Below are 23,720 nucleotides of genomic sequence, written 5' to 3'. Positions count from 1 at the left end.
TCATCAAACCAGTCACCTGCTGCATTTCAAAAGGAGAGAGATAGTAGAGCAGAAGGCAGAGAAGCAGAGCGAGCGAGAGATAGAAGAGAGACGATGCGCGAGAGAGTGAGGAGACAAATTAAACTTACCTCGGGTTTAAGCAAATTGGAATCTTCATCCCAGTATTCGGAGGTCGTAGTCTGGCCCACGTCAACTTCCAAATATCCGTTCTGTGGCCTCTGGACGATGACGTAAGTAATGTCGGAGGGCGCGATATTGGGGTGCATAATTTTGAGGGCCGTCTGGTCTATCGTCACCCTCGAGCCTTCCTCCACTTTCACCGTGTTGTTGTTGAGGACCACGAGTGGCTCCCAGTAGCTCTCTGGGTACACCTGCGGACGCCAGGTAAAGAGAATGGATGAGGCCACCGTCCATAACTTAAATGATAGATTAACCGAGCTATTATTTGATGCTTAGCAGAGCGGTACAGTTTCTCTCTCTCTCTCTCTCTCTCTCTCTCTCTCTCTCTCTCTCTCTCTCTCTCTCTCTCTTTATGGAATTTGCATTGCAAGATGATCACCATTTTTCTAAAAGGGGACACTAGTACGAATATAATTTCACTTTCAAAATAAATGCTGTTTTTAGACGCTCTCACTGAATCACTACGTGCAAAGTAATCGACGAGGTTTTTGATAACTATGATGCCTTCCCACAGCTGCCAACGTACATACACACATATAAATAAATATATAAATATATATGTGTTCGTTGGAGCTATTGAAAGCATTCACCACCCAGCCCAGCATAAATAGATGTTAAATTCGAGCTGGGAGCAAGCGTGAATCACACTTCATTCATTTCTACTTGTGCAACGCTTTGCAAACTCTAGCTCATCATAAAACCTAAGAACTTCGTTAAAACCTAAGAACTTTGTGAATATCTTCAAAATCATAAACATAATACACTTGAACGGAAACTCTCTTGCGAGTATTTTACCATGAGACACTTTATGCAAAATGAACCTTATATGCACGAATCATTAAAATGAAGTAGGTACCAAACATATGCTTGCTTACAACTAAGTCTGCAGGTATCATATTTACATCTTGAAACAGCTGGAAGTAATCCCACTGGATACGCACCTCAAGAGATTTATGATGAAAATTTTAAATGAAAATGAAAAATGGAAGATGCTACCAGATTAACATTTCCCGGTTTGTAAACCAGTTTGATTTAGTCCTTGAAGTTCTGGTGAATAAGACTAGGATATTATCATGCCTTCAGCTTTCCTCTTTCTCATCTTCTTAGCGTAATCGTACCTTCTCTTCTCCCTTCCCCCCCTCTCATCCCTCTCTCTCTTGCTCCGTCGCTCTCTCTCTCTCTCTCTCTCTCTCTCTCTCTCTCTCTCTCTCTCTCTCTCTCTCTATCATTTTATAAGATTTTTTTTCTACATGGATTCACCGCACAAGAACAACTTTCTAAGGTCATCAGCGGCTATGTTTTTTTTTATAATAAATCCTTAACCTGTTTTTGACATTTCATTAAAAAAAATGCGAGCACTAGATTACACATTATGGAAACTTGCTAGGGATTAGAAACAATAAAATGAACACTATAAGAATAAATATTTGTTGGCTTTTGATATCTGTTTAAGCAGCGACTTATTATAATCAATATGCTGAGCGTAAACATCGTACTCTATAAATATGCATATCTGTACTTCAACACATATACTCTGGGGGCACGTAGACACATACGCACGCACGCACTCATACACATATTAATATAATAAGTTTTAGTGTACTTGCATAAGCAGTAATTATGATTATATTGACTATTTTCAAATATCAACAGAGCAAACTATAGTACCTTGATTTCAAAAATGCCATCGGTTGTGGTATCCCCAACCCTCGCCTGGAAGCGAAACTCGTCCTTGAAGCTGTTATCTCCCTTATTCAGGTACTTCAAGTTATTGCTCACGAGGTCACTCTCGGTGAAGTGGGTGCCGCTCTGCCCCTGGATGTTGAGGTTTCCGTATTTCGGCGGCTTGGTGACGAGGAAGGAGATGGCGTTCCCCCAAGCGTTCATGTTGGTCTCGACGCTGAGGTTGTGGTTCGATATGACGGCCTCTTGGCCCCGCGGGACGATGATGCCGCTGTTGTTGACGATTTCGATGAAGGGCTCTGATGCCACGATCTCCAAGATGCCGGTGGACGAAAGGTGGCCGTCTGTGACCGATATGACGGCTTTCCCGTAGGACGGGCCCTTGTGGCGAAAGATGATGCGTCTCTTGTCGATGTCCTCTTGGGTGAAAATGAAAACGGGTTCGGATTTGTCCTCCACGTTGAAGAAGTCCCCGTTCGGTATCTTCCTCCGCGTGTACTGTATCTGTGACGGCGGGGTGTCGAGGTCCGGGTCGGTGTACTGGAGGTCATTCGAGGTCACGACTCTCTCGCTCTCGGTGACGACGTTCAGTACCTTTTCCATCGTCCTGATGGGGTGGTTGTCGTTGATCGTGATGACCTTGAAGTGCATGATGCCCACGTACTGGAAATCGACCTCTGGGTCTGCTGCTAAGGCCACGAAGTGAAATCTGTCCTTCGTCGATTCTGAGTCATCGTGCTGATAAAAGACCCAGCCTGACTGGAGCTCTTTGGATGTGAAAAACGAGGCGTTATGTCTCGTTGGAACGACGAGAGACTCGTCAATGATCTCGATCGAACCATGCTTGGGGGGGCCTGTTATGTTGAATATTATTTCCTCTATGTCCTTCACTTCTATGTGGAGGTATTTGCTTGTTATCTTCTGCCTCGACCCTTCCTGGACATCTAAACGTTCCACTACAATGTCTGCATCCACCGTGGGAGGGGTGTGTCTTATATTAAAAGTTTTAATATCACTCGACCGTCCATTGCTGGAAACCTTGAACTGGAAAGAGTCATGGAGGGCTGAATAGCTCTTTCGATGGAGCTTGTATTTAACACGACCCTTAGCTATATCCTCTTGGCTGAATATAGAACCCTTTTCTATCTGTCTGTGTCTCGTAAGGTCCCCTGAGCTGAGATACAGTGACCCGTACATTGGAGAGGAGATGATGCTGTAGATGATATTCTTATCTTCCGTTGGATCGGGCCTCGTCACGCTCTGAAGGAAACCTTCCGAGATGAAGCTCTCCTGAATCTGGTCAATCAACAGTTCCGCGTTTCTGATGACGTCCACAACCATGGCAACGAAGGATATCCGGAAAGTGTACTCCGTCGAGAATTTTTCTTCGCCGGCCGAGATCGTAAATCTAAATTCGTCGACTTTCGGCTCCTTCGTTGTGTGTATGTAGCGAATTTTGTCCTTCTCCAACTGTCGACTGCTGAACTGGTTCACATTCTGCCACCGATCGTTCCCTCGCAGCCTCTGGACGGCGCCGAATTCAGGCAGCTCGGTGATATCGAATTTGATCTCCAGCTCTTGCTCGGGAGCATTGGTCGTGTACGACAAGTTCCTCGGAGTGATCAGGGCCCAGCTGCCGTGGGTCATGATCAGACCAGTGTTGTTGACCAGATACACCTGAAGATCGAAGGCTGCCACTCTTAAAATGGTCAGTTCGCCCGTTTCAATGCCATCGGATACTTTCAGAGCGATCTTATTGTCTGGTTCGCCACGATGAACGTAAGATATTAACCCCTGGTTGATGTCTTCTTGCGTGAAGGAGTAAATGGGTTTCCCAGGGGCTTGGGAGTTCTGGATGTAACCGCCATCTTTTTCTTTTAGGTTCACGACTGATATCCTGAAATTGGAAAGGAATATTAGCTATACTTAACCATAGAAAAAAAATTAACACTACAAATATTTACAACAATGATTTAAAGTAGTATTAATAAAAAACAGTAATGATAATATATCATTCTTTAGTGAAATTAATCTTTCAGGATAAAAAAAACAGTAATACTAACAATAAAACGTATTCAATTTATCATTTTTAGTGAATTTAATCTTTTAGGATAACTGGCAAATACATATTCCAAAGATGATGGATAATGCATAGATAACCTACGCAAATTAGTAAAGCTATGAAAACTTGATAGACTGACGATGGCAATATCTAGTAAGGTTAAGTTACAGCGACTTCCAACGAATGGATGTCAAACTTCCAACTAATGATGTCAAGAAACTGGCAACGCAGAAATGGAAAGTAATATTCAAGCATTTATTTCCAGTAAACTGTAAACTGAAGTGGATGTTCTGGAACTTGAGTTTAATGCTTCTATATCACCCTTTCTTCTTCTTCCGTGTTTTCTGATTTAAACCTACATTCTTTGTAAGGGTATATTTGTGATTACTGAACAAATCAAGTATACTGACAGTCCAAGACCGGTCGATTTTTTATTTGATAAATAAATATATGTGAACGAACGGTGAACAAGTTATTTCGCTAATTAAAGACACAAATCTCGTTAGAATGTCTGCAATAAGTCCATTATAATTCTATATTATCTTTTCGTCGGGTGAAAAGGGGATGAGAAATTCTACGAAATGAGTTTATCGACAGAAAAACCAAAAATCTAAAATATAAGATTTATTTTTGAAAAAACTGAGCTTTAAAAGAGTAATATATGTCATGGACTTGATTCATTAGAATATATAATGTCTTTTCGAAATCATTTGAATTTTGCATCAGTTTTGACATAATTACACTAGCACAACAATAATGTTCCCTAAAAAGAAAAAAAAACTGGATTCAGAGCTAGCTATCGAGTGTAATCAAATAAAAACTTCTTTCAGTTTTCTTCTGAAGATTGAAAAAGAAACCCACAAAATCACTGTGTAACTTGTTTACTTCTAAGTATTTACATTTAATTTCACTCCACACTCGAGTACTTTCAGACCTTATCTGTGGCCCATTTTCAAGAGATGTTTGGGTTGTCAGCCTGGGTCAAGGCCCAGAGAAGACTGCTGGGCCTTGACCCAGGCTGACAACCCAAACATCTCTTGAAAATGGGCCACAGATAGGGCCTGAAAGTACTCGAGTGTGGAGTAAAATTAAATGTAAATACTTAGAAGTAAACAAGTTACACAGTGATTTTGTGGGTTTCCCTTTCAATATCGAGTGTAACTTTGTCAATCATACAAAGATCGCTGATACAAGATGAAAATTGATCCTTTCTACCAAAACAGCTAATCGTTGTTTTGACAGACAAGAAAATCAAAAAGAAAAAGAAGAAGAAGAAGATGAAGAAGAAGATGAAGAAGAAGGAAAAGAGAGAGAGAGAGAGAGAGAGAGAGAGAGAGAGAGAGAGAGAGAGAATATCTTCTTATACAATCTGGGATACACTATAATTACTAATATCCTCTTCAAAATATCAAAAAGAAGAAGAAGAAGGTGAAGAAGAAGGAAAAGGAAGAAGAAAGAAGAACGGAAAAAAGAAGAACGAGGCGGGAAAGCGGACGAAAAGAACGAGGAGAAGACGGAAAAGAAGAACGAGGAGAAGACGGAAAAGAAGAACGAGAAGAAGGAGGAGAAGAAGAAGAAGGAAAAGAAGAAGAAGAAGAACGAGGAGAAGACGGAAAAGAAGAACGAGAAGGAGGAGAAGAAGAAGAAGGAAAAGAAGAAGGAGAAGAAGAAGAAGGAAAAAAAGAAGAAGGAGAAGAAGAATAAGAAGGAAAAGAAGAAGAAGAAGGAAATCGAGACTAGGAGATTTGGGTTACCTGAGCCCCTCTGGCGGACTGTCACTGTCAATAACGTTAATAATTTCCGGAGTGATCTTTTTGGCTGTTCCCGTGGCCAACCGGATGACCTTCCCCAGGGGGAGCTGTATGGAGGGCACGTCATTTTTGCTCTTCACTCTCACGGGCAGCACGAAGCGATGGCGTGACTGTGGGACGAGAAAGATGTTTAATTAAAGCTTATATTGGATGACATAACGTTTTGAAGGAGGAGAAAATGTATAGAAACACAGAAAACAAAACATATTTATGTTTTAGATGTCCCCCACATTAAAAACACAGGTAAAAATGAAGACTACTACCGCAATTCTCTGGTTCGGTAACTACAGTAGATTCACATCAACTGTTCATCTAATGTCTAGGCCAGTTCCTTACGACGCTCCTGATTGGCTGTTGATAAGCCAATCACAGGACTGGAAACAGTCTCTCTCGAGAGTTCACATCGGTAAGACCTATATGTTCCACTTCTCCTGAGGGATACTATCGAAAAACGTATACTTCAGGAGAGGTGGAATATACATCCTGCCTATGTGAACTCTCTTGAGAATTTCCAGCCCTGTGATTGACTTATCTACGGCCAATCAGGAGCGTCGTAAGAGACGGGCCTAGACATCAAATGCACGGTTGATGTGAATCTACTATACCAATTTGCGTGCAAAATAGGAGCCGTGTTTAGTACCAGCCCCCTTGGGGATAAAAGTTAAAACACGAACTAAGGACGGTAAATATCATAAACATAAACAAAAGACATAAACATAAACAAAAGGCGGTAAATATTCCGGTAAGGCGGATGGCAAGAACCAGGCCATGGTAGTTTCTTCAGTTTCAACTAAAAAGACACATTTAAGAGCGATGTTTATGGGTCAAGTGTTGTTCATACTACAATACAACAAGTTGGCCAAAAAAAATAATAAATAAAAAAATAAAAATAAATCAAATAAAAAAAAAATGGCCGTAGATGGAGAAGATATGGAGAACGAATCTTCGGCAAATGCTAGATAATTATATATGATCGAAGGGAAGCACTGCTTGGGAATTATCAAGCAGTACCTAAATTCGTAAGCAACATCTCTGTGATGTGTTTGCGATATGTTGCCGAAGTGTTTTTGACATGTTTTACCGTAATGTGGACGCAACCTGAGACTACTCGACAGACTGTCTCGTGAAGTGATGTCACGAATAGTTTTTCGTAGACGTCGTTTTTTTTCGGGGTGGGGGTGGGGGTGTTGGTGGGTGGGGGAGGAGATGCCGTACGTTGCCGTACAGTGCACGTAACCTCAGACTAAGCGACTGACAGTATCGTGAATGACGTCCTAAACAGCTCGTCGTGGACGTCGTTTTTGACAAAATAAATAAATCGAAATTAAAAAAAAAAAAAAAATTTAGAACTCTAGCCTCTATTGCATCAGCCTCCAACGGTCAAACTCACCTGTAGATACGAAGGCAGAATGTAGCCCGTCCGAGTGACCAACTCCAGCTCGAGAACGATGGAATCCTCAGTGGTCTCCGACCCGTCGTGGATGTAAGTGACCCGGTCGTGGTTGAGGTCAAGCAAGGTGAAGATGTTGTTTTCTGGCGCCGGGCCGATCTGGACGTCAAGTCGGCCTCTGGCGGGACGCGTGATGACATGAAACAGAACTCCGGATTCCCTGACGCCATACTGCAAAGTGGGGGGAGGGGGGTTAGAGGGTGGAGGGGAGAAAATGCGTATTGAGGTGTTCACTGTTTAATTTTCTCGACATATCTGACTAAGTAAAACCTTTTTTTTTAATAGCCGTTAAGAGTATGGGTAAAATTGATAATTTTGTTAATATAAATTCCAAGTAGAAAAGCATTGTAATGATGTCATAAGGCAAAACTACAATTTATATATATACATAATGTGCATATACACACACAATATGCATAATACATACATACATCATACATACCATAGATATATATATAAATATAAATATACATGTGTAAAATTTATATATTTATTATATATATATATATCTATATATATATAAATATATATACCAGTTATATATAATAATATATAATATAATATATATATTATATTATATATATATATATATATATATAGTTTATATCAACTATATATATGTGCGTGTATCAAAAACTGCCCAAGCGCCAACTTTTTTTTTTTTTCTTTTTTTCAAATTCTACCTTTTCAAAATCGAGGACGAGATGCAGATGATCTGGAGTAATGAGGGCCTGTCCCCCCTCCTGGACCTCCATGGGAGTGAGACTCAGGACCTGAATTTGGAAGGGAAGAAAGAGCGAAATGGAAGGAGTTAAAAACGAAATTTAACAAAAAAATTTCATAATGAGGAAAGGTATATACTGTTCAAGGTTTTATTATAGAGGATCTATTGTTGAGAGTATTTCACTAAATTTCCAAACATATCTGAAGCAAGTTAATCAAGCAAGCAAATTAAAAGTGTAGGTAGGCAAGCAAAGACATTCACAAAAAAATATATCTAAAAAAATATAAATTCATAAATGTAGAAAGTATAAAGTCGGAGAGAGCAAAACAAAGTTTGAGGAAAATAACATCATATAAGCGTCGACAAAGACAGACTGGATATATGAACAGGAATTATAAATAAATATCAAAACAGAGGGCTGTGACAAGAAGTAATGAAAAAAAAATCAAATCAACCAAAATTATAAACAGGAAGACACGTGTCAAGACTTTATGAAAGAAAAGTATATATATATATATATATATATATATATATATATATATCTATATATATATATATATATATATTATATATATATATATACTAAAATATATAATATAACAAATATTTATAAGTATATATTTAAATATGTGTATATATACATATGTATATAATTATATGTAAATATACGTAAATCGTAAATATATGTATAATATAAGTATATATATATATATAGATATATATATATATATATATCTATTTATATATATATATATATATATATATATATACACGTTTATATACATGTACATACGAAGGAATAGACCTGGAATAAAAAAAGGAAGGTTAATGGAAACGAACTCATATAAAAAAAAAAAATAAAAAAAAAAAAATAAAAAAACTTTACTTCGAGATCAAACGGTAAAGTAGTTTTGGTAAAGACCTTATACGCCGTAGTGAAGTTCTGTCTGACGCACAGTGCCAAATCACAGTGGCACTTGAATCCATCTGTGCCCTCTTGAACGCACCTGGCGCCGTCCACGCAAGGGTTCTTGAGGCAAGGGTAGGCCCATCTGCATCCTGCTTTGATGCCCGACGTGACCCTCGCTTGACCCAAGCTCATGGCCTGCTCTCCGATGCTGATTTTTTGGATGCACCCTTCCAGGCGGGGAGAGAGCAAGACAGCTTGTCATTCAGTAAGGGTCGTGTGTGTGTGTGTGTGTGTGTGGAATAGAGAGAGAGAGAGAGAGAGAAGAGGAAGAGCAGGGAGAGAAGAAAAAAAGAGAGAGAGAATGGGTCTTCTTAATTAACAGAAGTTTGGTGGGATACGGTACAATTACATGAACCCGTCAAAAACATTAGAGACAGAGAGATAGAGAGAGAGACGAGAGAGAGAGAGAGAGAGAATATCTTCTATTCAATCTGGGATACGTAAAATTACATGACAACACCTAAGAGAGAGAGAGAGAGAGAGAGAGAGAGAGAGAGAGAGAGAGAGAGAGAGAATAGAGAGAGAAGAGAAGTCTTCTTATACAATCTGGGATACGTACAATTACATGAACCCAAAACACATAAGAGAGAGAGAGAGAGAGATAGCAGAGATGAGAGAGAGAGAGAGAGAAGAGAGAATGTCTTCTTATTCAATCTGGGATACGTACAATTACATGAACGCAAAACATAAGAGAGAGAGAGAATATCTTCTTATTCATCTGGGAATACGTACAATTACATGAACGCAAAACATAAGCGAAAGATAAGAGGAGAGGAGAGCGAATAGAGACGAGGAGAGAGAGAAGAGAGAGAGAAGAAGAATGTCCCTTCTTTATACAATCTGGGAGATACGGTACAATTACATGAACCCCCAAAACAAATAAGAGAGAAGAGGAGAGAGAGAGAGAGAGAGAGAGAAGCTAGAGAGGAAGAGAGAATGTCCTTCTTATTCAATCTTGGATTACGGTACAATTGACATCGAACGCAAACAAACTAAGAGAGAGAGAGAATATCCTTCTTATTCCAAATCTGGGATACGTTAAACAATTAACATGAACGCAAAAATAACAAAGACGGAAGAGAGAGTGAGAGAAGCGAGAAAAGAAAGAGCGAGGAGAGAGAGACGAGTAATATCTTCTTAGGTTCAATCTGGGTGATACGTACAATTACATTGAACTCAAAACATAAGAGAGAGATAGAGTGAGAGATAAGAGAGCGAGGAATATCGTTCTTATTCCAATCTGGGATACGTAAACTTCAATCACATGCAACCCGCAAACAAATAATAGAGCGAGTAGAGAGCAGAGAGAGAGAGAGATATCTATTATACATCACTGGGATACGTACAATTACATGAACGCAAAACATAAGAGAGAGAGAGAGAGAGAGATGAGAGAGAGAGAAGAGAGATATCTTCTTATACATCTGGGATACGTACAATTACATGAAACGCAAAACATAAGAGACCTTACAGACCTTACATCTTGTTCGGGTTGCCCCAGGTCCCTCAGTGTGAGGCACCTCTAATGTCTACCAGAGAGTTGCTAGTACATCTTCCGGTATATTTTGCATCTTCCAATCTTGGATGGTCTGGGATGCAGTTTAGATATTTGTCGAGCTTATTCTTAAACACATCTACGCTCACTCCTGATATATTCCTCAGATGAGCTGGCAACGCATTGAATAGACGCTGCATTATCGATGCTGGTGCGTAGTGGATTAATGTCCTGTGTGCTTTCCTTATTTTTTCCTGGTATAGTTTTGGGCACTATTAATCTACCTCTGCTTGCTCTTTCTGATATTTTTAGTTCCATGATATTTTCTGCTATTCCTTCTATCTGTTTCCATGCCTGAATTATCATGTAGCGTTCTCTTCTCCTTTCTAGACTATATAATTTAAGATTGTAGTCTTTCCCAGTAGTCTAGGTCCTTAACTTCTTCTATTCTAGCTGTAAAGGACCTTTGTACACTCTCTATTTGTGCAATATCCTTTTGATAGTGTGGGTACCATATCATATTGTAATATTCAAGTGGACTACGAACATATGTTTTATAAAGCATAATCATGTGTTCAGCTTTCTTGTTTTGAAGTGCCGTAACAACATTCCCATTTTTGCTTTACATTTTGCCAACAGAGTTGCTATTTGATCATTGCATAACATGTTTCCTATTCATCATCAAACCAAGGTCTTTAACTGCTTCCTTATTTGTGATGGTCTCATTATTAGGTCCCTTATATGCATATAGCTTTCTTTCTCTGTCTCCATAATTATTGATTCAAATTTATCAGAGTTAAATACCATCCTATTTACCTCTGCCCAATCATATACTTTGTTAAGGTCTCTTTGTAGAGCGTTCCTATCTTCATCACAAGTAATTTCTCTACTTATTCTTGTGTCATCTGCGAAACTACTCACTACCGAATCCTTCACATTATTGTCTATGTCTTCAATCATAATAACAAACAGTATTGCAGCTAAACACCGTACCTTGCGGCACACCGGATATTACCTTGACTTCATCCGATTTCTCGTCGTTTGCAATAACTATCTGTTTTCTGTTGTGTAAAAATTCTTTTAACCATCTTCCTACTTTATCCACGATATTGTGTTTTCTAATTTTCTTCGCTAATATATTATGGTCTACTTTATCAAAAGCTTTTGCAAAGTCTAAATAAACCACATCTGTTTCATTTCCGCTTTTCATATTTTTGAATATGTTCTCACGGTGGACTAACAGTTGGGTTTGTGTACTTTTCCGGGTACGAAACCATGTTGTCCTTTATTAAACAAATTATTTTTTATTAAATGTTTCATAATATTTTTCTTCATTACCCTTTCATACACTTTCATATAGTGATGTTAGACTCACAGGCCTATAATTACTTGCCTCTAGTCTTGATCCACTTTTGAAAGTAGGGTAATATATGCTAATTTGTGCTCATCATAAATCTTGCCTGTATCTACACTTTGTCTTAATAATATTGCAAGTGGCTTTGCGATAGAATGAACTACTTTCTTTAACAAAATAGCAGAATTCCATCAGGCCCTGCAGCAGCTCCATTTTTAATTTCATTAATAGCCTGCACAATATCAGCTTCATTAATATCGATGTCAGCTAAATATTCATATTCATCCCTTACTTCTATATCATTATCTTCATTATCTATTCTAGGGGTGAATTCTCTCTTGATATCGTTCTGACCAGTAATGGTTGCAAATTCCTTTTTTTCATCTCGTTAATCCCCTTCCCTTCAATTCTCAGAGGGCCTATTTCTATTTCTTCTTTTATTCATCTTCTTCGCATATGAGTATAATAGCTTGGGGTTTTGCTTGATATTTAATAGGGTTTTTTCTTCCAAGTCCCGTTTTTCATTTTCTTTTGATTGTATAATCTTTTTTGTTCTGCATTTTCTATCTTACTTTTTAGTTTCTATAACTTTCCATGCATTTTTTTTCTTTTGCAAGACCTTTTTTCCACTTTCTGATTTTCTGGAACAAGATCCTTCTGTCTCTTGGTATGCATGAATGATGTTTACTTTTCTTCTTCTTCGGTATATATTTTTCCACTATTTTTCTCCAATATTTTATATAATATCTCCGTATTTACCCTTATGTCATCACTTACGAAAATGTTATCCCAATCTTTGTTTAATTCTTCATTATTTCTGACCATTTTTATATTTTTTGTTTACTGTAGAAGTTGTATTTTCCATATCCTCCCACTTTTTCATTTCTTGCTTATCTCTATTTTCACTTGCTTTGGAATGAACTGTTAATTCTATGACATTATGGTCTGAAATATTCGCATTATAAACTATTATTTCTTTAACATAATTCATCTCGTTCACAAATACTAGGTCTAAAGTATTTTCCTTTTCTTGTTGGCAGGTGATTTATTTGTTGAATGTTGTATTCTAGTAGCATATCTAATAGCTTTTCAAATTGCCTCTTATCTTCTGCACTACTATTACTCTCTTTTTTATATGTATAAGTACAACCACAATCTCCTATTCGTTCTTTCCATTCTACGAAAGGAAAGTTGAAGTCACCAGATAGGAGAATAGTCCAGTCCTTGTGATTTCTACATATATCATCAATTTTTCAATTATTAAGTCAAACTCTTTAGTATTAGGAGGTCTAGTATTATTACTATGTTCATCAATTTTTCAGATTCAAATTCTACCGCTATTAGTTCACATTCTGAGTTACTATATTCTCATATATTTTTCCTTGTTTTTTGTCTTTCCCATATATTGCGGTTCCCCTTGATTCCTATTTTTTCTATCTGATCTATAAGTTTGGAACCCTTTTATTTGATCATCATTCCAGTCTCTTGGAATACCAGGTTTCACTTATATTCATTATATCTATTTTCTTTTCATTTTGGGTTAGTTCTTCTAAGTACTCTATTTTTCTTTTTGAGTTACTCGTAACTAAACCCTGCGCATTCATCACTATGATGGTTTGCGTGGTTTTCTCCTTCATTTAATACTGGTAGTAATAAGGATTTTCCCATGTCTCTTTCCTGTTCTGGTATGTTGTTCTTTTTTTCATTTCCAGAAATTCTGACATTAAAAAATCCAACTTTTCCATAATATTTGATCTTCCTTCATCATAATTATTCATTTTGTGTCTGAATCTGCAATTTTCTCCGTTTCTGCAATATCCTCTTGCATAATAAATACAGTTTATTATCTCTTGGGTAGAATTTCGGAGCTGATGCTTTGAAATTTTTTGCTGACACCTCTGCATATCTCATTGGTGGTTTGCTTTTTCTCTTTTACCTGATATTCTTGATTTCTCTCTTTATTTGTTTCTTTCTTATTTTGGATTTTATTACTTGGTTGGTTATTTATTTGATTATGATTCATGGCTACGGGTAGGGTGCATATTTGCATTTTTGTCGAACTTACATCCTTTTCCTTCTTTTAGGTTTTTACATATTTTTGGATGCAGATCTCTGCAATCATCCCCGCCCATATCCATCTAAGTATGCACATTTACCATATATTTCATAGTTTTGACATATCTTAGGATGTTTTGTAGTAACATCTTTCTCCAAATCTGCAATTCCCTCTTTTCAAAAGGTTGCAGATTTTGTCTCTTGTCTATTTTTTCCTCTTTCCCGTCATTGTATAGATCTGGGTAGAGCCTCTTCGGGATTTGCTTTTCTGTTGTCATATCGTAATTTATTTCTTCGTAGGTATGCTGCTTTATTGCCTCATATGTAGTATCAATGAGTATCTCTGCATCCATACTTTTATCTTGTTCCTTGTTTTCCTTATTTTTTTCTGTCATTTCATTTTTGTTTACTTCTCTTCCGTTTTCCTCTTCTTCTTTTTCTTCTTCTTCTTCTTCTCTTCTTCTTCTTCATCCTCAACTATTTGTACATTCAATCTCTTGATTTAATAACATTGTCTATCCATGATAGACCTGTTGAACAAAAATTCTTGTATCTTTTCTCAAATCTTGTATTACCTCAGCACACTGTGGATGGGTCGGAATGTTGCATGCAGCACATTTTCTGATTAGGTTTTGTGGATTGACTATGCTATACCAAACCTTACACAGTTTGCATGCTTTTGGCATTCTTTTTCCTAATGCATCAATTAGGATATTCACAAGATTCACCTTATTCATTTTCTTTGTCGGAATATGTTGGTTTATGTATATTTTCTTTATGAGTCTCTTGACCACTTGGATTTTATTTGGAACTTCTTCAATTATTTTCAAGATGTTTTCATTAGATTTGTTCCAGTTTGAAGGATTATATCCTTCTAATATATCTATGAATGCTTTTGTATCTTTTTGGTTAGGACTGTTGCTGATTTCATAGATGAGAAATGCCAGTTCCCTTCCTGCTACCTCATCGTATTGCGAATCTGCTAAACATGCCAAATTACGCCACCTCTTCCCGCAGTTGGAACTTACTGCCATCTTGTTCTGATTTATAGTATTACACTTGATAAACTAACTTAGAAGACGCTTTATCCTACTATTTTTACACTAATCTTATCACCGATAGTTCACGAACACTTCTAGATATTTCTCAAATTCTAGTCGTATGTTAAACTTGTGATATCTGTTGATTAATCTGACTTCACGCGGGTACGACTCACCAAGCAAGATGGCTACTTACGAGAGAGAGAGAGAGAGAGAGAGAGAGAGAGAGAGAGAGAGAGAGAGATATCTTCTTATTCAATCTGGGATACGTACAATTATATGAACGCAAAACATAAGAGAGAGAGAGAGAGAGAGAGAGAGAGAGAGAGAGAGAGAGAGAATATCTTCTTATTCAATCTGGGATACTTACAATTACATGAACGCAAAACATAAGAGAGAGAGAGAGAGAGAGAGAGAGAGAGAGAGAGAGAGAGAGAATATCTTCTTATTCAATCTGGATACGTACAATTACATGAACGCAAAACATAAGAGAGAGAGAGAGAGAGAGAGAGAGAGAGAGAGAGAGAGAGAGAGAGAGAATATCTTCTTATTCAATCTGGGATACGTACAATTACATGAACGCAAAACATGAGAGAGAGAGAGAGAGAGAGAGAGAGAGAGAGAGAGAGAGAGAGAGAGAATATCTTCTTATTCAATCTGGGATACGTAGAATTACATGAACACAAAACATAAGAGAGAGAGAGAGAGTATGTCTTCCTATACAATCTGGGATACGGACAATTACATTAACTCAAAACATGAGAGAGATAGAGATAGAGAGAGAGAGAGAGAGAGAGAGAGAGAGAGAGAGAGAGAGAGAGAGAATATCTTCTTATACAATCTGGGATACACTATCATTACATGAACGCAAAAGATAATCTGCCTTTATCATTTCTAAAATCCTCTTAAGAAAATAGTTATCCATGCAAGTGTTAATTAAAACTTGGATAATAGGTATCTTGCCTAATTATACCGTTATGCAGCAAATATCTTGTGAGACCTAAATAATGTTCAAAGCTTTACCATAGATTTCAGCATGTAAATATTCCTGAGTTTATTTTTCCTAAAGAAAGATAAATAATGTAAAATGCTCTCCCTTGCTCAATTGATTCTACCCTTTGGTAATTTCTATCTTCATATCTTTTCCTGACTTACTACGAAACGCAGAACTGAACTTGACTTGACTTACATATTATTATTATTTTTTTCTTTTTAAGATCTGAGTTTTACCAATATTTTGATCTACTCTTTCAGAATTTTAATTGTACTTATTAATCGAATTCAATTCATATAGAATTCGATAATGTAATATTTAGCGCTGGATTTTTCAATCACTACGACAATGCATCAACTATAAGAACCTTCGAGTCTCTCTCTCTCTCTCTCTCTCTCTCTCTCAGAAAATTAGGCTTCAATTGTTTGCACACTTTTCCTTCTTCCTCCCCTCCTCTATCAGGTACTTGAACATCTGCGTCTGAATTCACCACAACTGCTAAAATTACCCATAAAAAGCATATCAAAGGAAAGCAGACCTATTCATATCGTGAACAGCAGTGACGATGATGATGATTATTATTGTTTGAAATATTAGTATAATACAGAAGCAAACAGGCTTTTGAAAAATCAACATCGCCAAAGGATTCGCTTTTAAGAACTTCGTCCTCGCGACTCCTTTCAAATCTCATAATTAGCGAAATCGATTCTCCCTTCCATCCACCCTGGATCAAAAACTGACCTCCTCTTCCCTTTCAGAGTGTTCCTTCCCTTCCTCACCTTTTGTCCCCATTCCTGGCTCCCTGGCTGACCGCCCTCGCCTGCTTGTTGACCTCGACCCCGCCGACGAACAAGTACCCGGAGAGGTCGAAAAACTTGTTCTCCCCTACGTGGGTCGGCTGGTCCTCGATGCGGTCGTCGACGCTCAATTCCATGTAAGTGGGTTTGAAGTGCGCTTCCAGCCTGTGCCACAAGCCATCGCTGATGTATGTCGTGCTGGTCGTCGAGGGGAGAGAAAGAGAGGGAGAGTGAAAAAAAAAAATAAAAAAAAAGGGGAGACACAGAGAGCTGAATAATGCAAGGGGGAAATGGGAGCAATCGAAGAGAGAGAGAGAGAGGGCAGATATACAAAGAGCTGAATAATGCAGGGCGAAATGGTTGTAATCGGGGAGAGAGAGAGAGAGAGAGAGAGAGAGAGAGAGAGAGAGAGAGAGAGAGAGAGAGAGCAGATATACAAAGAGCTGAATAATGCAAGGGGGAAATGGGAGCAATCGAAGGAAGAAGAGAGAGAGAGAGAGAGAGAGAGAGAGAGAGAGAGAGAGAAGGGGAAATAATGAGGATTAGAGTAAAAAAATCCAAGGGTTAATGACCTGCACAAGTGAAAAAATGTAGACGGGGCGGGGGGGAGAGCCACATGAAAGACTTGGAAATCAGTCGTTGATGTATGGCGTGGTCATTAAAATGAAATGAATGGAAAGTTAACATGGGTAGGGAAGCGGGTGGGGGGGGGGGGGGGGAATAAAGGGAACAACGAACCGAAAGAGGGAAACATGAATACATGAAAAAAATGGATTCAGTAAAAAGCGTAGCCTACAACTAAAACAAGCCATACCAAATAACTTATGGGTTTTCAATATTTTTCATAGTCATTCAGTAAACAAAATTGAGAAATCAGAAGATGAATAATTAATGAGAGCATTGAAATCGTTGCCAAGGAAATGATGAACAGTGTATAGCATTTGTGAATATGAAGCAACATTGGGGGGGATACAGAAAGAATTGGACAAAATTGTGAAGACTGAATAATGAAACAATGAATAACATTTGTTAATGATCTGACAGAAGGAGTTGGACAAAACTGTGAGGACTGCAAAAAATACTTAAAATAAAAATAAAAATTAAATATTACATAATTTTGTTTATTTGTTCGTATTCAGAAACTAGAAATAAGCACACATGTATGGGTGAGTGTGAAATTGAGTCTATAATCTTATTTATATGCATATATATATACATATATATATATATATATATATATATATATATATATATACAAACATAAATATATACATATTATATATATATATATATATATAATTATATATATATATATATATATATATATATACATACTGGACAAACAACTTACAAATAAACTAATACAGGCAAAGTAAAAACAAAAAAGAGCATAAGAACAAACAACTAAAAAACTTTCTAATACTCTAATACAAAGATTAAAAAAAAAAAGCACTAAGAACACAAAAATGCTGCTGTAATCCTATCATGGAATAAGTAAAGAATGTCGGGTTTTGCGAAAATAAAGCAGAAAAAAAACCTGCAAACGCAAAGGAGGTTTTCCATGAGCAAATACCTTCCACAACGACTGAAATCACAAGATTTTTTTGCGTCTTGACCTTATCTTTCAAAATTACAGGATTGTTAGGTTATACTGAAACGCCAACACTGAGATTAAATGAAACTTTCGGTAATAAGAAAAGAGATTATTTCAATAACCAGGAAAAGCCTTCAGGCAGAACTAAGACTTCAAAACGAATGGGATATATTAAACCTTGTTCACACGATGAGATTGCTAAAATTACAGGAATTGTATACTCCATTACTTAAATCAAAACACAAAACGTAAGATAAAATCACAGTATGGAAGAGGAACCTTCCTTTACTATACGAGTTAAAGGAAATACTGTATACATAGAATTACTATTCTCAAGTTATTGACATTTCTTTCACACACACAAAAATTTAATTTAAAAAAAATAATAGCATGGAAATATTGCACTAACTTTGGTGAGGCAACGGATAAAAATGCGCGCCCACACACACACACACACACACACACACACACACACACACACACAATATATATATATATATACATATATATATATATTATATATATATTATAATATAGATATTAATATATAAACTATATATATAATATGACGAATGGCGAAGAAAGTGTAACCGACCAATTGCTGATCAGGATGTGTAGGGTATATCCAAAATGAAGGAAAGATTCCAAAGGAAGAATGGGCATGTATTTAAAGATGGGAAATATACGAGCGCGCACGATATAATTTTCATATATTGCTTTGAGCATATATACACGTGCATATATGTACCTGTACATGGCAGTTTTCCCATCAAATGTAAAGGACCAAGTTATTTTGCCACTACTACAATATCTTGATAGGAAAGTTAATACAGTCTTTCAATGGAATGACAAAATAAAAATAAAACGCAGACAAAGAAACATTTCCCAACACGACATCTAACCTCTAAATGGAAGAAAGGAGAGAAAAAAAGGAAGAGATTAAACGAAGCAAAGGGAGAACTGAGGATTACGACCTCGTGAAGAATACGCTTGCAAGATGAATATTTTTTTTTTTCCTTCTTTCCGGAAAGTTAAACCCTGATTACTCGGGCTTCAAAGTTCCCGAGATTCAGGGATTATACATCGTCGAGTGGGAGTGGTGAATGATTCAGGGCAGAGGTCGTCCACTTCCACGGAAATAAATATGAGAAGGTTGTGGCACAGGAAGCCGCTATTCATGGCTGATGGCACTACGGATGTTCATGCTAATGGTGCCTGGAATTACTTGGTGGTAGAACATTAAGACACTTTCAAGACCCAACATTAAATACACACACACATACATACATACATATACATACATACATACATCATACATATTATAATAATATAAATATATATATATTATATATATCTATATATCTTTATATAGTATTATATTTACTAACAGATACTTGACAATGAGGACTGTTTGTCCTGGAAAGCTTGTAACCTTTTACTTTATATAAATATCTCCGCTATATACCATCCACTTTCAATGCGATTTAGCAACTGCATTAACGCACAGAACAATTGTGTAAATGATAATGTTAACATACATATATATATATATATTATATATATATATATATTATATATATATATATATATATATATGGATTTGGCGTTCCTAAAGATCTTGACAATTGCCATTTGTACCACCATACAGTGTCTCTTTCAAGCACATCAATGTAGAATACCATCCTGAACCAACTAATCTAAATATATATAATGGACTCTTCTATCTACTGTAAAATTCACACGGCAGATGGGACCCTTAAAACAAATGACACCTGATCCTCAGACTTGCTCTTCTTCTTTTGAAAAACCAGTGGTATATCGAGTTTAACGAAGAAATTAAATTGTGTTTTTATTAAATGAATCAAGTTACCCGCGAAGAACTATACGGCACAATATGAGTAAATCTTTAGCACAAAGATAAGACGATATATGAATTTATTACATAATATGTCGACAAAAAACGTACATGCTTTACTTTACAACTCATCGCGTCTGTGACTACCTAAATGGATTATTTATTCGGTTTCGCGAAGATATGTGATAATTTTCTCGCTCATGTTTAACATACTATTTTATTAAATAAAACAACTGACTACCAGCAACAATCTAATGCAGTATTTCGGAATACCTCGAACGTTTTAGAGTTCATGAGCCCAAGATTTAAACGTAGCATAAATTTGTATTCAGAAACGAAAGATGAAGAGATAAGAAACCCCAGCAGCAGCAGCAGCAGCAGCACCAGCAGCAATCATCTGCCTAGAATCCAATTTAGGGAATGATCGAACCAACAGCAGTTTCGTGCGGAACGAAAAGCGTAATAAACAGTGATCGATGGGTCGTTTACTGTGTCTTAAGACTTACGGGACCGTGGCTAGGCTTGCGGATCGGATGGCCTCCAAACTCTCTCTGATGGAAAGGAACACGGTTGAGAATGGTGGAGAAACCCAAGGAAAACGGTTGAGAATGGTGGAGAACCCAAGGAAAACGGTTGAGAATGGTGGAGAAACCCAAGGAAAACGGTTGAGAATGGTGGAGAAACCCAAGGAAAACGGTTGAGAATGGTGGAGAAACCCAAGGAAAACGGTTGAGAATGCTGGAGAAACCCAAGGAAAACGGTTGAGAATGCTGGAGAACCCAAGGAAAACGGTTGAGAATGCTGGAGAACCCAAGGAAAACGGTTGAGAATGCTGGAGAACCCAAGGAAAACGGTTGAGAATGCTGGAGAAACCCAAGGAAAACGGTTGAGAATGGTGGAGAACCCAAGGAAAACGGTTGAGAATGCTGGAGAACACAACCACATGACAAAATAAACTGCTCAAAATGACACTGAAACGCTGGTGGTTCTGTGCGAGTTGTGACTGAGGATATTAACTTATAATGTTATAACGGCGTCGATGACCTAAGTTGTTATGACGCCATGGTACATTTTTACATCCATCAATCAATTATAATGTTATAAAACAAATGAGTAAATAAATTGTTTAATTTTAGTGGTTATGTTGAACAGAGTGTGGTAAGGGTATTTGACAGTTGATAAAAAAATCATAAGAAAGATAAATACACGGAAACTACATTTGACCCAAAACTTCGTGGAAACACACAAATAAGGGATCATTTGACCTCTAAGAGTAAAGTTTGGTAATATTAGCAATTCAAGACGTTGCCTGTTGAAGCAGAAATCGGTATCATCCTCACCAAATCTAACTCCCGGTTATCTTCTCTAAATCAGGGATAAATGTGGTTCTCTTTATACTGGATTAAAAGACACTTATGATTAAAATGCTTCTTAAGCTGAGGAGAGACAGTAACTTTAAAAAATTAACATATATCTACAAATTACAGGTAACATAATCAAAGTGCTTGACAGCTGCCATGAAAGGGAAACATAAATCAAAGTTCTTATGTGTAATTCCCGTTTTAATGTAATGAAGCAAATGCCAAAAAGGAACGGGAATCGGAAATATATGTGTGTATAAAATATATACTATATATATATATATATATATATATATATATATATATATATATATATATATATATATATATATATATGATTTTCATGGAAAGCCAAGTAAGCCTTCGTGACAAGCCGTAAACTTCTGACCTGCAAATACGTTATGCATCCTTTAATGGTCCTCGGGACGGCAACTAAATTAAGAATGACCCTCCACAGGTTTGGAGGTTGAAACGCTCGGATTTGAAGAGTTTACTTTACATAAAGGTGAAAACCAAATGAAAGTCATTTTCAGTGCATATGTCCAACCTACACGGTTTATTTAGTATTCAAATTCACCAAACTAAATAGGGCATTTTCCGGGTTTCAATGAGATGTTTTTCTTTATCTATTTTTTTTAAAAAGTAGTTTTAACAAACCACTGAGTTAAAAGAACTCTTCTAGGACTGGCCCGAAGGATTAGTTAGTTAATCTTATGTGTCAAACCTATTTGTAATAAATTATTATTCTAATAAATTACATTTCATTTAAAAGGTTGCAGTATTGTACAAATTTTGAGACGGTTAGCTTGACAAATCACTTTAATTATAATTCCTCAGAAAATGACCCCTATTCATTTGCAACAACCACACGACAGTTTTAACAAAATGGCTTCATAAAAGATTCTAATACTATAGTAGATTCACATCAACCGTGCATCTGCTGTCTAGGCCCATCCCTAAAGACGCTCCTGATGGGCTGTTGATAAGCCAATCACAGGGGCTGGAAACTCTGAGTCTCTCTCGAGAGTTCACATAGGCAGGATGTATGTTTCACCTCTCCTGAGGGATACGAATTATCAACAGCCCATCAGGAGCGTCGTGAGGGACTGGCCTAGATATCAGATGCACGGTTGATGTGAATCTACTATAGTTTCAAGTCAACCATGGGGTGTATCTCTCTCTCTCTCTCTCTCTCTCTCTCACACACACACACACACATGTTCCCATGAGTACGTTGTATAAAGGAGGTGCTCTCTCTCTCTCTCTCTCTCTCTCTCTCTCTCTCTCTCTAAGACTTTTAAAAAGATTTAAATTGTACTTGACAAGAGGCAATCGCCCGTAGGTTTGGTGGCACTATATGCAATGGGAATCCTCTTAGTGAGGAGAAATGAGCGCCGTGATGAGATACTGAACTCGAATGTCAACAGTGCTCCCCGACACTTGACCTCTAAGACGTCTGACTTCCAACTTAATTCTATAAGATCTCTCAGTGCGCGCGTGCTTCAGTTGAAATAAGTTTGGTAAACAAGATAAAATGAGGAAGTTATTTATATTAACGCCCATATTATGCATATGTAGGTGCGTGTGTGTATTTATATATATATATATATATATATATATATATATATATATATATATATATATATATATGCAGTAAGCTACAAACGTCCTTTCGGTTATTGTAAACTAAAAAATTCCCCTTAGGTTAACATATATGAAAATATATATTAATTTCGAGGTATAGACCGAATTGGATATTAAAAGGACATTGGTAGCTTAATGTATGTATATGAATCACGGTGATGGGATAACAATTCATGTATGTATGTATATATATATATACATATATATATATATATATATAATATATAATATACACACACACACACACACACACACAAAGTAATCAACCTTCGTTATATGTAAATGAAATGGCCCAAGTTCGCGCTCGACAACCTAAATTGCCTTCCACCTTTGCTAGTTCTCATTTTTCTTCTACATTCGTGACATCCTGGGCACTTGAAATCGATGAAAATGATTTGCACTCATACCCTTAATTAGTACTACCACCAGAGTTGTATCTCTGACCTTTCCTTAATTACCTCATTCACTTTATCATTTAGCCTGACTGACTTCAATCGATTTGTGCATTTTTAATCTTTATGAAAAATACAAAAAATCGATTTATGAATTTTCAGTCTTTATGAAAAATTAAAAAAATCGATTTATGAATTTTCAATCTTCATGGAAAAAAAATCGATTTATGAATTTTCAGTCATTATGAAAAAAAAAATC

General features: G+C 36.9%; 1 protein-coding gene across 1 annotated transcript in view; it reads right to left on the bottom strand.

The window, feature by feature from the left end:
• Positions 1 to 23,720, bottom strand: part of LOC135216639 (chondroitin sulfate proteoglycan 4-like) — a 413,166-nt gene that overhangs the window by 44,643 nt on the left and 344,803 nt on the right. The window contains 7 exon segments of the mRNA XM_064252023.1: positions 129 to 371; positions 1,849 to 3,760; positions 5,680 to 5,846; positions 7,127 to 7,357; positions 7,870 to 7,959; positions 8,797 to 9,058; positions 16,598 to 16,813. Coding sequence (XP_064108093.1) covers positions 129 to 371; positions 1,849 to 3,760; positions 5,680 to 5,846; positions 7,127 to 7,357; positions 7,870 to 7,959; positions 8,797 to 9,058; positions 16,598 to 16,813 — 3,121 coding nt within the window.

The sequence above is a fragment of the Macrobrachium nipponense genome, chromosome 6, assembly GCF_015104395.2.
Source record: "Macrobrachium nipponense isolate FS-2020 chromosome 6, ASM1510439v2, whole genome shotgun sequence".
In the NCBI taxonomy this organism is placed as follows: domain Eukaryota; kingdom Metazoa; phylum Arthropoda; class Malacostraca; order Decapoda; family Palaemonidae; genus Macrobrachium; species Macrobrachium nipponense.
Note: the sequence above shows the minus strand (reverse complement) of the source record. Positions and strands in the feature narration are given on the sequence as shown.